At 41.9% G+C, this 12,230-nt stretch overlaps 2 protein-coding genes across 4 annotated transcripts in view; one reads left to right on the top strand and one right to left on the bottom strand.

Moving 5' to 3' along the window:
* LOC307208693 (uncharacterized protein) overlaps positions 1–12,230 on the bottom strand; it is a 188,950-nt gene that overhangs the window by 142,435 nt on the left and 34,285 nt on the right. The gene's annotated exons all lie outside the window — the stretch shown is intronic.
* HDAC11 (histone deacetylase 11) overlaps positions 1–12,230 on the top strand; it is a 25,091-nt gene continuing 12,861 nt past the window's right edge. The window contains exons 1-6 of one of the 3 annotated variants that reach the window (XM_079963872.1): positions 1–109; positions 3,436–3,584; positions 3,975–4,075; positions 7,812–7,838; positions 8,503–8,619; positions 11,460–11,502. In XM_079963872.1, the coding sequence (XP_079819998.1) occupies positions 3,518–3,584; positions 3,975–4,075; positions 7,812–7,838; positions 8,503–8,619; positions 11,460–11,502 (355 nt within the window). In that variant the 5' untranslated portion in view covers positions 1–109; positions 3,436–3,517. The other 2 variants (XM_079963870.1, XM_079963871.1) reach the window with 2 other exon arrangements.

A 12,230-nucleotide genomic window follows, 5' to 3' on the forward strand; every position in this document is an offset into this window, starting at 1 on the left:
AGAGGGATGTTGTGCGGAGGATGAAACAGGAAAGGGGCGCGCTGATTGGTTGGCTGGCCGCTTGGGCCGGCGTCCCTACGCGCGCCGCGCGATAAACCAGCTCCGCGGGGTGAGGGCTCGGGCGGCGGCTTCGCTCGGCGGTTCTGAGCATGCTCGCGGGAGCCGGGCATGCTCAGTTAACACCGAGGCATGGGCTCTCTGGACCTGCGTGCGTCCGTAGATGTCGATAGATACAAGTAGATACGTAGATGGACACGCGAGGGGGCACCATGTGAGTAACGAGCGGCGGGACTGCGTGGGCCCCGGGCGGAGGAGGAGACGCCGCTTGGGCGCGCGAGGAGGGAGGAGCCCGGGCAGGTCTAGCGACCGCCGCTCCTGCCTCCGACGGGGGACGGCTCAGGCGGAGGGAGGTCGAGGCGCCCTCTGCTTCGCTGCCTCCCCCTCCAGCGCCGGGTGGGATGGGGATGCTTCCCCTCGGGGGAAGGGAAGCAGCCCCCACGGGCCTGGCTGCTGTTAGTCCGTATTAAATTACACACAAAAACCCCACCTCTTTGTGGCTACTTTTGTCCTGCCTCATAATAACCCATCGACGTAAGTGCTGCTGCTGCAGCCTCTCAACTCCAGAGAGTAAAGCAATGGGTGGAATAATAATAAATAATAATAAATAATAATAATAATAATATCATTTATACCAGTACCAGATTTACATATAAGCTAAACATGCTATAGCTTGTGCCCCCCCCCAAAAAAAAAAAATTAAAGGGAAAAAAAAGATGTACATTTCCAAAATATAAGATAAGAAACAAAATAAAGCCTACATACAGCAACAGTGGCAAATGGCTTTAGATACCTATTAGGTCCATAAATTGCCATATAGCATATATTCAACACAAAAAAATGACAGTTGGTTGTTGATAAAGGACAGCTGGACATATAAAGGGCCCCATTATCTTCAGTAGCTTAGGGGCTCATCAAACCTAAATCCGGCCCTGTTTATACCCCTCCTATCTGGCTGGGTTTCCCTAGCCAGCCACTCTGGGCGGCTTCCAGCAAAATATAAAAATGTGACAAAATGTCAGACCTTAAAAACGAAACAAAAAGGCTTTATTATTAGTATTAAGAGCCTGTAAGGTCTTTTTGAGGACTGCAGTCGGCTTCCTCCGCTGCAGTGTTGGGTGGTTTGTTTGTGTGTGTTGTTTGTGCACAAACAGGTAATGGGGTGGGGATAGTTAAACATTTCAAATGGGTAATTGTATGATGTGACAGTTGCAAAATTAGGTACTGCCAGTTTGCAACACCAGCAGTTGGTTTGCAACTTGGGAGATGAGGCTTGTTAAAGAGCAGATTTTTAGTTCTGTGAATAGCATGGTTGCGTATAGATAATTCATTTATTTGAACCAAGTAAGCGTCGAAGTGGCTTGCTTGAGCCTGAACTTCAGAATGTGGTACTGTGTTTTTAAAATTATTATTATTATTTAGCTGTTTGAACATTTTTATTTACGGCCCTCTTAGCTAAGGATGAAAAGTTGCATCAGAAAGCAGTAACGGTAAAGGGACCCCTGACCATTAGGTCCAGTCATGACCGACTCTGGGGTTGCGGCGCTCATCTCGCTTTATCGGCCAAGGGAGCCAGCGTACAGCTTCCGGGTCATGTGGCCAGCATGACTAAGCAGCTTCTGGCGAACCAGAGCAGCGCATGGAAACGCCGTTGACCTTCCCACCGGAGCGGTACCTATTTATCTACTTGCACTTTGATGTGCTTTTGAACTGCTAGGTGGGCAGGAACAGGGACCGAGCAATGGAAGCTCACCCCGTCGTGGGGTTTCGAACCGCCAATCTTCTGATTGGCAAGTCCTAGACTCTGGTTTAACCCACAGCGCCACCCGCATCACTCTTTCTAATATTATCCCAGTCATGTAAAATACAGTAATTAATGCTAAATTAAAAGTCTTAAAACTAAAGAATGTTCATTTCTGGAGTGAACCCTGTGATATGACTCTCACATTCTGTGTTGTTCTAAACGACAGAAATCAAATTAAGGCCACAGTCCTGTGCACTGTTACAAGAGAGTAAATTACATTGCTCAGTGCGACTTTTGAGTGATATGCATAGGGTTGTTCCATAAAACGCTTGCATTTTCTATTATATCAATTGGAACAATAATCTGTAATGAAATTTCCTGAATGGGAATTAATTTTAATTCAGGCAGGCTAAATACTATACATATATATTTAGCTAAAATACCTTACTGTTTTGTTTCAGCTAAAACAAATCTGGTTTCAATCTTTTCTTACACCCTCAGTTTTGATTAGGAATGGCCAGTCATGCCATGTCTCCCAGATACACAACTTAGCACTTCGTGTTCTTATAAGAGGATTAGACTAGTTCCTGGAGGACAAGGTTTTCTATGGGCCCCTTCCAACTCTACAGTTCTATGAATACCAGGAGGGGAGAGTGCTGTTGAACTCATGTCCACTGTAAGAACAGGATGCTGAACTAGATCACTGGCCCAATCCAGCAGGTTCCTGTTATGTTTTCATGTTTAGGGTGAAACTGTATATTACAATTGGCAGTTGGGCCAACTAATGTGAGATTATAATATGTTTGGCTCCTCTCCTATGAGCTGAAAAAACAGTATGAAGGATGTGAGGACATCAGGGACAGGTAGGAGCCTTATGTGTAGCTATTGAGCATAGCTCAGTTGATAGATCACGAGACTCTCAATCTCAGGGTTGTGGGTTTGAGCCCCACATTGGGTAGAATATTCCTGCATTGCGGGGGGTTGGACTAGATGACCCTCGTGGTCCCGTCGAGTTCTGTAATTCTGTGAGTCTGCTGCTATCTAGTCTTCATGTGCAAAGTCTGTTGCCACACTCTACAATCCCACATGCACAACTTGCTCCTTCCAGCCACGCTCGTTGGCTTTGCATGGCCAGAGCCAAATGGGCTGGGTGGATTGGTTGGCACTTCTAGCAGTGGGTGACCAAAGGCAAGAGGCCTTTTCTGAAGGCTGCTTGAGATGTAAGAGGGTGGCTTTCCCAGCCCAGAATGTCTCCTGTGCCCAACAAAGCTACAAGCGATGACATTTGGTAGTATTGGATCGTTTGGTTTGGCCTCCCTCACCTTTGATCTCTTATAATGAATGGTATTAGCAGTTCGAAAGCACGTCAAACTGTAAGTAGATAAATAGGTACCACTCCGGCGGGAAGGTCAACGGCGTTTCCGTGCGCTGCTCTGGTTTGCCAGAAGCGGCTTAGTCATGCTGGCCACATGGAAGCTGTATGCCGGCTCCCTTGGCCAATAAAGCGAGATGAGTGCCACAACCCCAGATTCGGTCATGACTGGACCTAATTGTCAGGGGTCCCTTTACCTTATGTGGCATGTATTTCTCCTTTTTGGTATTTGGATATCTGATGTTGTTACTGTTTCTCTTAGGCCTCACAGGACAGAACTCTACCACGACATCCCGCCAACATGCTGGCCGATTGTGTATTCTCCAGATTACAATATTACATTCATGGGACTGGAGAAACTACATCCATTCGATGCTGGAAAATGGGGAAAAGTAATAAATTTTTTGAAAGGTAAAGTGTGTGCTGAACGGAAAGTCTTAAGCTTTGTAGAAATTGTGTTGTATCGGTATTCTGTAAAAAGTCAACCTGCAAGAAGTAGATTGTTACTGATGTGTGCAGCTGTTATGATTACTTTGGTATTTTTATTGTATTTTATATGGACAATTAGTATGCCTTCTGTCTGTTAAATCTGCAGTACTGCACTGCCTTAAAAGCAGCAGTGGTATAGCCATCGGTCCTGAATAAACTATCATTTTCTGCTTAGTGCGCAATGGAGTTTACAGCAAAGCAGAAGCCTAATTTAGTAATGGAAAATCCTATGTGCTGGCTTCTTCAGTATTGAAATGTGTGCCTTATTTACGTAAGATGTTGGATGTAATGTGCTTTTCTTTTTCAATTCAGAAGCAAAACTAATTGCCGATGATTTGATTGTACGAGCTCGAGAAGCAACTGAAGAAGACCTTTTAGTTGGTCACACGAGAAGCTACTTGAATCGATTAAAGGTGTTGTATCTTCTACTTGTGTTTGAAACAAACTTTGATCCCCCTGCTCGTCCTGTATGTTTCTCCCTCTCGCACACACAGAAAACAAAATCCTCAGTGCATGTAAGTGAACATAAAGCAGGAAACGGCAAAAACATTTTCTTTCATAGCTTTAGAATTCTTGTTTTCATGATTTCCTCCCTAAGTCTTAGGTAGAACATAGGTTATAGTGGCGGGTGGGAGGGGTATTGAATAGAAAATTAAAAATAGAAATCTGCCACAAATTATCTATAAATAAAAAACCCCCTGAAATCATTAGAAGTTAATATGTAATTTTAGAACTATGCTTTGATAGGGTTTGCCTTGTGTCTATGGAAAAGAGAAGTTTTATATTTCAGGTAACTCAAATGGCAGTACAGACCAACAGTAAGAGGAACGTGAGTGTCTAGATTGAGAGACAGGCCTTAGTCGTACTCTCTTCTTGGTACCTCTGTTTGAAAGCTGGAAAAGCCAGTTTCATATTAAAGCTTCACAGAGATTATCCCCTGACTGCCTTTAATTGGAAAGGCTTGTTTGTATTGAACTATCATATGACCAATTAATGCAACTCTGAATTAATGCAGAGAACAATTCCCTTGAGATCTGAATTGGGATGTTCTCCAGCTGCAATAGTAAGTAGAAGAAGATAGCTGATGTTACTAGGCTTGTTTTCATGTCACTAAAAGGCACGGCGTGTTTTTAACTGTAGTTTAATTCTATGGGTGCTTCCGTCTTCCCATGGGAGTCCCTCCCTGCACAGCTTTCCTCCCTGCTCCCTATCCACGGCTCAAACAAGCTATATACTGTCTCATCAGAAACCTGATGTTGGTCTGTCTGTTGGTTTTCAAACAAAGCATGAGCAATAAGCAATAAATAAAGCAATATCATATCTTCTTGTAGTTGCTCATTTGTATAACCCAGGCCTGAAAATTTTAAATGGAAAACTGCAGCATTGTTGAGGGAAGTTGAATTCCTGTCTCCTGAAACTGGTTTTATATAAACAGTCACTAGGGTGCCAGTACTAACAAAGCAAAGCAAAACAAAACAAAAACATTGGGAGCAATTGAAGCACCAAGTTTCCCCCCTCTCTTTCAATTCGAGTTCATTCAGGTTTTTAGGTGACAGTCTTGAAGCAGTGGTGACTCTTTGCAGGAATCAATTTTATTTATTTGACTCAGTATTATATTGCAGACATTTTTTGGGAAAACTTAATCCCCTTCTGATGTATACTGCATTCCTCTTTACTGTAGAATATTTACAGAAATCAGGAGTGCGTTATGGTTTTAACTGTACAATTTTTATAATTCTCAAAATTTGCCTTTTTTATTGCCATTCCATTTCTTTGGCATTTACTGGGTCCTTTTCCTGTTCTTGACTTCCTCACTATGTGTATTTCTTGCTTGAAATGTCTGAAAGATTCCCCACCACGGCTACTACTCCAAATCAGCCAAATTGGGCTGGTTTTTTTAAAAGAGTATATATTTTTTTGAAATTTTGAAATCACTGAGATTCTGCTGAATGCAAGACCATGCGTCATTTGGCTGATTTTTCTTCAGATGATATATTTTAAAACACCACTTAAATTATATTGTCCGTAATTCGTATACAGGTGCAAAACTTAGGTGTGTGAGAATCTCCCAAAGATGGTTTTTACTTGAGAGCCCAATGCTATCCTTTACAGGGGTGCATTCTCTATGCATACATGTTTTTAAATCTCAGTGATGAGAAAAGATGATTAAAAACCCTAAAGAGATGTGCAGTTTATGCTCACATTTTAACAGTTTCTACACTGTAATTTTTATGCCTTTCTACTATCTTAGTTCCAGACAGTGGAAATCCAGTCTGCTAAATTTGCATTTATTTAACACTTGGGCTCAGTGCAGACCATAGTTAAGACATCCTTTTCCTTCCTTCCTTCCTTCCTTCCTTCCTTCCTTCCTTCCTTCCTTCCTTCCTTCCTTCCTTCCATTTTTGGACCTGTGAATGGTAATAAGAGTTATGCATGCCCCAGGTTTTTTGTTTTTTTTTACTAATAGTCTTTAGCCTAAGGACTGTGCAACTCCACTTTTGATTGTGTTGCAAACTCTGGTTTAGATTTAACCACCTTTAGAGAAAATGCTTCTGTAGATGCAATGCTAACCCTGGTTCATTCAGAAAATGAAATAAAGGGTGAAGTTCATGCAAAAGGAGAATTGTGTGTAGCCATTGCTTAAGTTTGAGAAGGAGATAAGGCAGTATTACATTTGCACTGGCCTGTGTGCAAATTATGCTGACTTCTGATAGCTCCTTGTTTTGAAAGTCCCCCCCCCCCGCCAAGAGCTGCATTTGTTTCTTCCTAATGAAGAGTAAAGTTCCGCATTTCATGGATGCGATTTTAGGACTGGTGATATTCTCCCTATGACAAGTTGGGGGACTGACAGTGGGCTTTTAATTTCTTGATGCTTGTCCTTTACTGGGGTGTGTTTGTCATAGCTGTCAACCTTCCCTTTCTTTGTGGGAAATTCCATTATTCCAGGGCCGTTTCCCGCTGCTTCCCACTGCTATTCTGGATTGTTAGATACAGTGGTGCCTCGCAAGACGAAATTAATTCGTTCCGCGAGTTTTTTCGTCTTGCGAAGCACGGACTTTGGAAAAGCTTCAAAAATCACCAAAGTCTTCAAAAACCTCAAAAAAGGCTACCACACCACGTGCTATGAGTTGCTCCTCGAAGTGAATGCACGGTTTTAAGAAAAAGGAAACAAACTTGCAAGACAAAGGAAACAAACTTGCAAGACGTTTTCATCTTGCGAAGCAAGCCCATAGGAAAATCCGTCTTGCGAAGCAACTCAAAAAACAAAAAACTCTTTCGTTTTGCGAGTTTTTCGTCTTTCGAGGCATTCGTCTTACGAGGTACCACTGTATCCTGTAGACTGTCCCCAGGACAGGTGAGGCTGCTGATTCCTTATTTTTGAGGCTACTGATTCCTTATTTTCAAATCTGAAAGTTGACACCTATGTGTGTTTGTGTCTTGATTTGATTTTGAGTTTAGGAATCGGTGTCAATAGCCAGATAATAGCAGTTTGACTTTGCTTTTGCTATGGAGCTAGCAGCAAGATTTGCATCTTGGCCATTCCCTTATCCTCTATCCAGGGATCCTTTACCTCCATGTCCTGCAACGCAAACAGAAATAGGACAGCTTATGTACTGTTTCATATGATGGGTAGAAAGGAAATGAGAAATTAAAAAGCAACCAGGGTTCCTAGGTTTCCTAGACCTTTAACTTGACTAACCCTCATTTTAGTCAGCTTCCACACCAGTGGCATTGTCTAAGATAGGAGAAGAAACCCATTCCCAACTCTGATCATGCGGTTGTGCTTATCCTGGCCATATAATCAAGCCAGACTAATAATATTTCTCAGCGTATGAAGCGTATGAAGAGACAATGTTTGGGTAGGTTAGTAGCAGTGCTTCTAATGCAAAATGGTAAAACTCATGCTGCTTTTGTCAAGACAATTTGCCATATAGGTTTAATACTTCTCCCAAATATATCGCTAAATTATATTTCAGTACGTAGTCCCAGACCAAATTTGAGACATTGGCAAGAAAACCTTTCAGTGCTTAAGAGTCACGTCGCAAACCACTCTCTGAAACATCGTAGAGTTTGCAGTTTAGTTATGGCTGTGAGTTGTTCAAGATGTTTGAATATATTTTCTTCCAACTTTCTTTGTACTGCTTACAGAATCATATACTGGAAAGCGTTGAAGAGGTATTCCAGAAATCATTTTGCGCTTTTGCTGTACACTTGAAAGTGCTATGAATATGAAATACAGTTTAGTTATTTGTTGTACCGTCATTTTAAGTGTGCTGTTTTCCTGCATTAGCTAATTATGGCACTGAAATCATTGCCCTTATCCATTGTTGCTCTGTACTTTTGCCTTCGTAGTTAACGTTCTTCTGGTTTTTTATGTTTTCTAAATTACTTTTAGATTGGGCACAACTACTCCAAAGCATTATCAAAGAGCAGCAATAACTGCTTTATTTCCGAGTCCAGTGATCTGAATTAAAAGATTGTATCATAAAGCGATTTAATCTGCTCGTCTCCTTCGCTCATCTGCACTTTTCCTGGATATCATTGGTGCTTTTTGTAATTTTATTATTTGTTTAAATGCACACATTTTTGCTTCGCATATAGCTGTATTATGAACAGATATGAACCCTAAACTGTCATACTAGGGAGTAAGTCCTATTCACAACACTGAGGAATTTACTTCTGAGTAGACATGTTTAGATGGTGCTGCTAATGAATCAGTTATTTAAGCAGCCCACCTGTAAATACTGACTTGGGAGCGAGTCCTCAACAGTGCTTACTTTTGGGTGCAGATGAATTACCCTGAGAGCAACTAATCCGTAATCTTTTGTTTTCTTTCCAGTGGTCCTTTGTTGTGGCTACAATTACAGAAATCCCACCTGTTCTTTTTCTGCCCAATTTCCTTGTTCAGAGAAAGGTGCTGAGGCCCCTGAGAACTCAAACTGGAGGAACAATAATGGTAAATATTTTGTTTCATTTTCTCTCTCTTCTCTTGATTCTAATTCTAAAGCAATTTTAAAAGGGCAGTACGCATATTTAATTATTATAATTTTTAGGTCTATAAATAGTTATGCCCATTGGCCCTACGTGCTATGAAAGGACAAAACTATCTTTGATGGAAGGAATGTAGGAAGCTTTGTTATACCAGATCTAGTGATGTGAAATTCTTGAGAATAATCTTTTGGAGTATTTTCTCGTTTAATGAGAATATTAGAGAATTTTCATTTGAAATAGGTGAATGCCACATTAACATTAAATATATTATCATTATATGATAATATATTTCAGTATGTCAATCTCTGGTAAATGGCGCCTTGTACCATTGAATGGCACTGCAAAAACCAGTTACTGGCACTAAATAAAAATATAGAAACATTAACTGTTTAAATCAAGGCCACCTCACATGCTGTTACACATCACTGTATAGGCCTAGGTACTTTAAGTGTATAAAGCATTAAAGCTTGTTGTTTAGTCGTTTAGTCGTGTCCGACTCTTCGTGATCCCATGGACCAGAACACACCAGGCACTCCTGTCTTCCACTGCCTCCCGCAGTTTGGTCAAACTCATGCTGGTAGCTTCGAGAACACTATCCAACCATCTCGTCCTCCTCTGTCGTCCCCTTCTCCTTGTGCCCTCCATCTTTCCCAACATCAGGGTCTTTTCCAGGGAGTCTTCTCTTCTCATGAGGTGGCCAAAGTCTTGGAGCCTCAGCTTCAGGATCTGCCCTTCCAGTGAGCACTCAGGGCTGATTTCCTTCAGAATGGATAGGTTTGATCTTCTTGCAGTCCATGGGACTCTCAAGAGTCTCCTCCAGCACCATAATTCAAAAGCACCAATTCTTCGGCGATCAGCCTTCTTTATGGTCCAGCTCTCACTTCCATACATCACTACTGGGAAAACCATAGCTTGAACTATATGGACCTTTGTCGGCAAGGTGATGTCTCTGCTTTTTAAGATGCTGTCTAGGTTTGTCATTACTTTTCTCCCAAGAAGCTACTTTCTGTAAAAACATTTAAAAAATCACACCATATGGCCAAGGGTATAGAATTGTTAAGAATAAGGTCTCTCTCTCTCTCTCTCTCTCTCTCTCTCTCTCTCTCTCACACACACACACACACACACACACATAAAAAGGCTATTACATATAGTTGAAATACATACAAATTCAAATGTTCATCAAATTAAATGAATAGCATTTTTAAAACTAAAAAAAATAAATGTTTTCTGTAGTTCACATTTCAGAACTGCCTATGGTGAATGATGCAATGCCCAGTAATGTAACTGGATTTTTTTAAAAAAATCATTATTCATTACTTAACACTGGCAATATCACAGCTTGACATACAATAAAACGGAACGGGTATGAGTGCCTGTGGAATTTTAAGGGAGCGGCTTATACAGTGGTGCCCCGCAAGACGAATGCCTCGCAAGATGGAAAATCTGCTAGACGAAAGGGTTTTCCGTTTTGGAGGCGCTTCGCAAAATGAATTTCCCTATGGGCTTGCTTCGCAAGACAAAATGTCTTGCGAGTTCCTGCGGGTTCCCCCCCCTTTTTCCCCCTTTTCCTAAGCCGCTAAGCCGCTTATCAGCTGATCCGCTGATAAGCCGCTTAACAGCTGATCGCTAAAAGCCACTAAACCGCTAATAGCGCTAATCCGCTAAGCTGTCAATGGGCTTGCTTCGCAAGACGAAAAAACCGCTATACGAAGAGCCTCACGGAACGGATTAATTTCGTCTTGCGAGGCACCACTGTATTCGGCTATTGTCTTTTTTTCCTCCCCCCCCCCTTTGAATTTTAAAGGTGCAGCTTATATTTGGGCCAATGTGGTAAAGGTGGATGTCCGTATTTTCAGGGTGCGTCATCCAGCCAGGTAGCATAAGAAATGAGAAGGTTTTAGATCTGGAAGAAGGGGGAAATTATTTGTCATTAATGTGTTTTCAGCATCAGGCACAGAAAACTGCGTTTCTGCTTTGAATTGAATGACTTAACTATTTATGTTTGCTGGACAGATTCTACAACCTTGACCCATGTTTCAGAGTAGACTCACTGAGTTCATTTCACAGAATAGTGACAATCTTCTGGATTTGCCGAATGATGTTTTTCATAGGATGTCATCAGCTTTTGTGCTGTACAGTGGTACCTTGGGTTAAGTACTTAATTCGTTCTGGAGATCTGTTCTTAACCTGAAACTGTTCTTAACCTTTAGCTAATGGGGCCTCCCGCTGCTGCTGTGCCGCCAGAGCACGATTTCTGTTCTCATCCTTAAGCAAAGTTCTTAACCTGAGGTAATATTTCTGTGTTAACGGAGTCTGTAACCTGAAGCATATGTAACCTGAAGCGTATGTAACCCGAGGTACCACTGTACTTGGTAGCAGCAGGTGCCTGAACCCCCATGGCCGTAGGGTTATTGTATTTATTAGAAACACTATGGGACACCGTGAGAGTTGCTGGTTTGCTTTACTTACAGTACATTTGCTTTTTGACACCTGTGCTTTTCCTTGCTTTTGAATCTGAAGCGCATCTTTCCCCCCACAGCTTGTTCATAAGTGTATTCTTATTCAGGAGGGAACATAATTGATCTCACTTAGTATTTTCTGTGCCTTGCTTTGGAAAGTCTGATCCAGCATGCTTTAGTTTTGTAAACATTCAAGTTTCCAAGCATTTGGGTATATTAAAGAACAATTCAAAACACCCAGATTGAGATACAAGGTGGACACCTCTGTTGCATGAATTTTGAAAATAATGATGATGATGATGATGATAAAGATTTCCCACTCCCCTATTTCATTTTTTTGAAGGCAGGGAAACTGGCCATTGAGAGAGGATGGGCAATTAATATTGGTGAGTAGCAATGTATCTTCTTCCTCCTTCAATGCCTCTCAGCAAAAATTTTGGTCCACATTCTGGTCATTTTTTATATCTGCCCCGGTTTGTTCCTCTTTAGTCTTCACTGGCCACATCTGATTCCCTTATTCTGAATAGGATTCCTTGCAAGGAAAGACCGCTATGGCAATAGAAGGCTTCTTTCAAGCCTAATTTTAGTGGGGCAGGGGCAGGAGGGGATCCTGCAGAACCGGGGAATATATTTTGGGGTGTATGTGTGCCCATGGCCACCACATTGGTGACCCATAGGCTCAACCATGATTCTGAGTGCCATAACCCTGTGCCTGCATGCTCGCCGCTCCCCAGTCCTCTGATGCGACTCAGGAGTTCAGTGGTTTCTGCTTATGGTGAGCTGCAGTTTGCTACGTCCTCCAGGCTGACAAACTCTGCTTAACCTTAACGAGGGTTGCTTTTTAAACAAGCTAGCTTCTGCCTGTGTCTGATAATGAAAAGGATATTGAAACTCCTTTTGATTAGAGAAGCTGCCATTTCCCACTTCTTTTTTTAAACACATAGGAGCAAAGAGAGTTTAGACATGCTCAGGTATTTAAAGCTTTGTCCTTCTCAGGACAAAAAGCAGAACAAACAGGAAAAAGTGTAAGGTTTTTGGAGAGTTTGCTCATTAATGTTGTTACGGTGCTGGTTAAAGAAGCTTGGCTCATGAAACAACCTGCTCATCAGCTGTA

Source organism: Podarcis cretensis (genome assembly GCF_951804945.1).
Source record: "Podarcis cretensis genome assembly, chromosome: 2".
Classification (NCBI taxonomy): domain Eukaryota; kingdom Metazoa; phylum Chordata; class Lepidosauria; order Squamata; family Lacertidae; genus Podarcis; species Podarcis cretensis.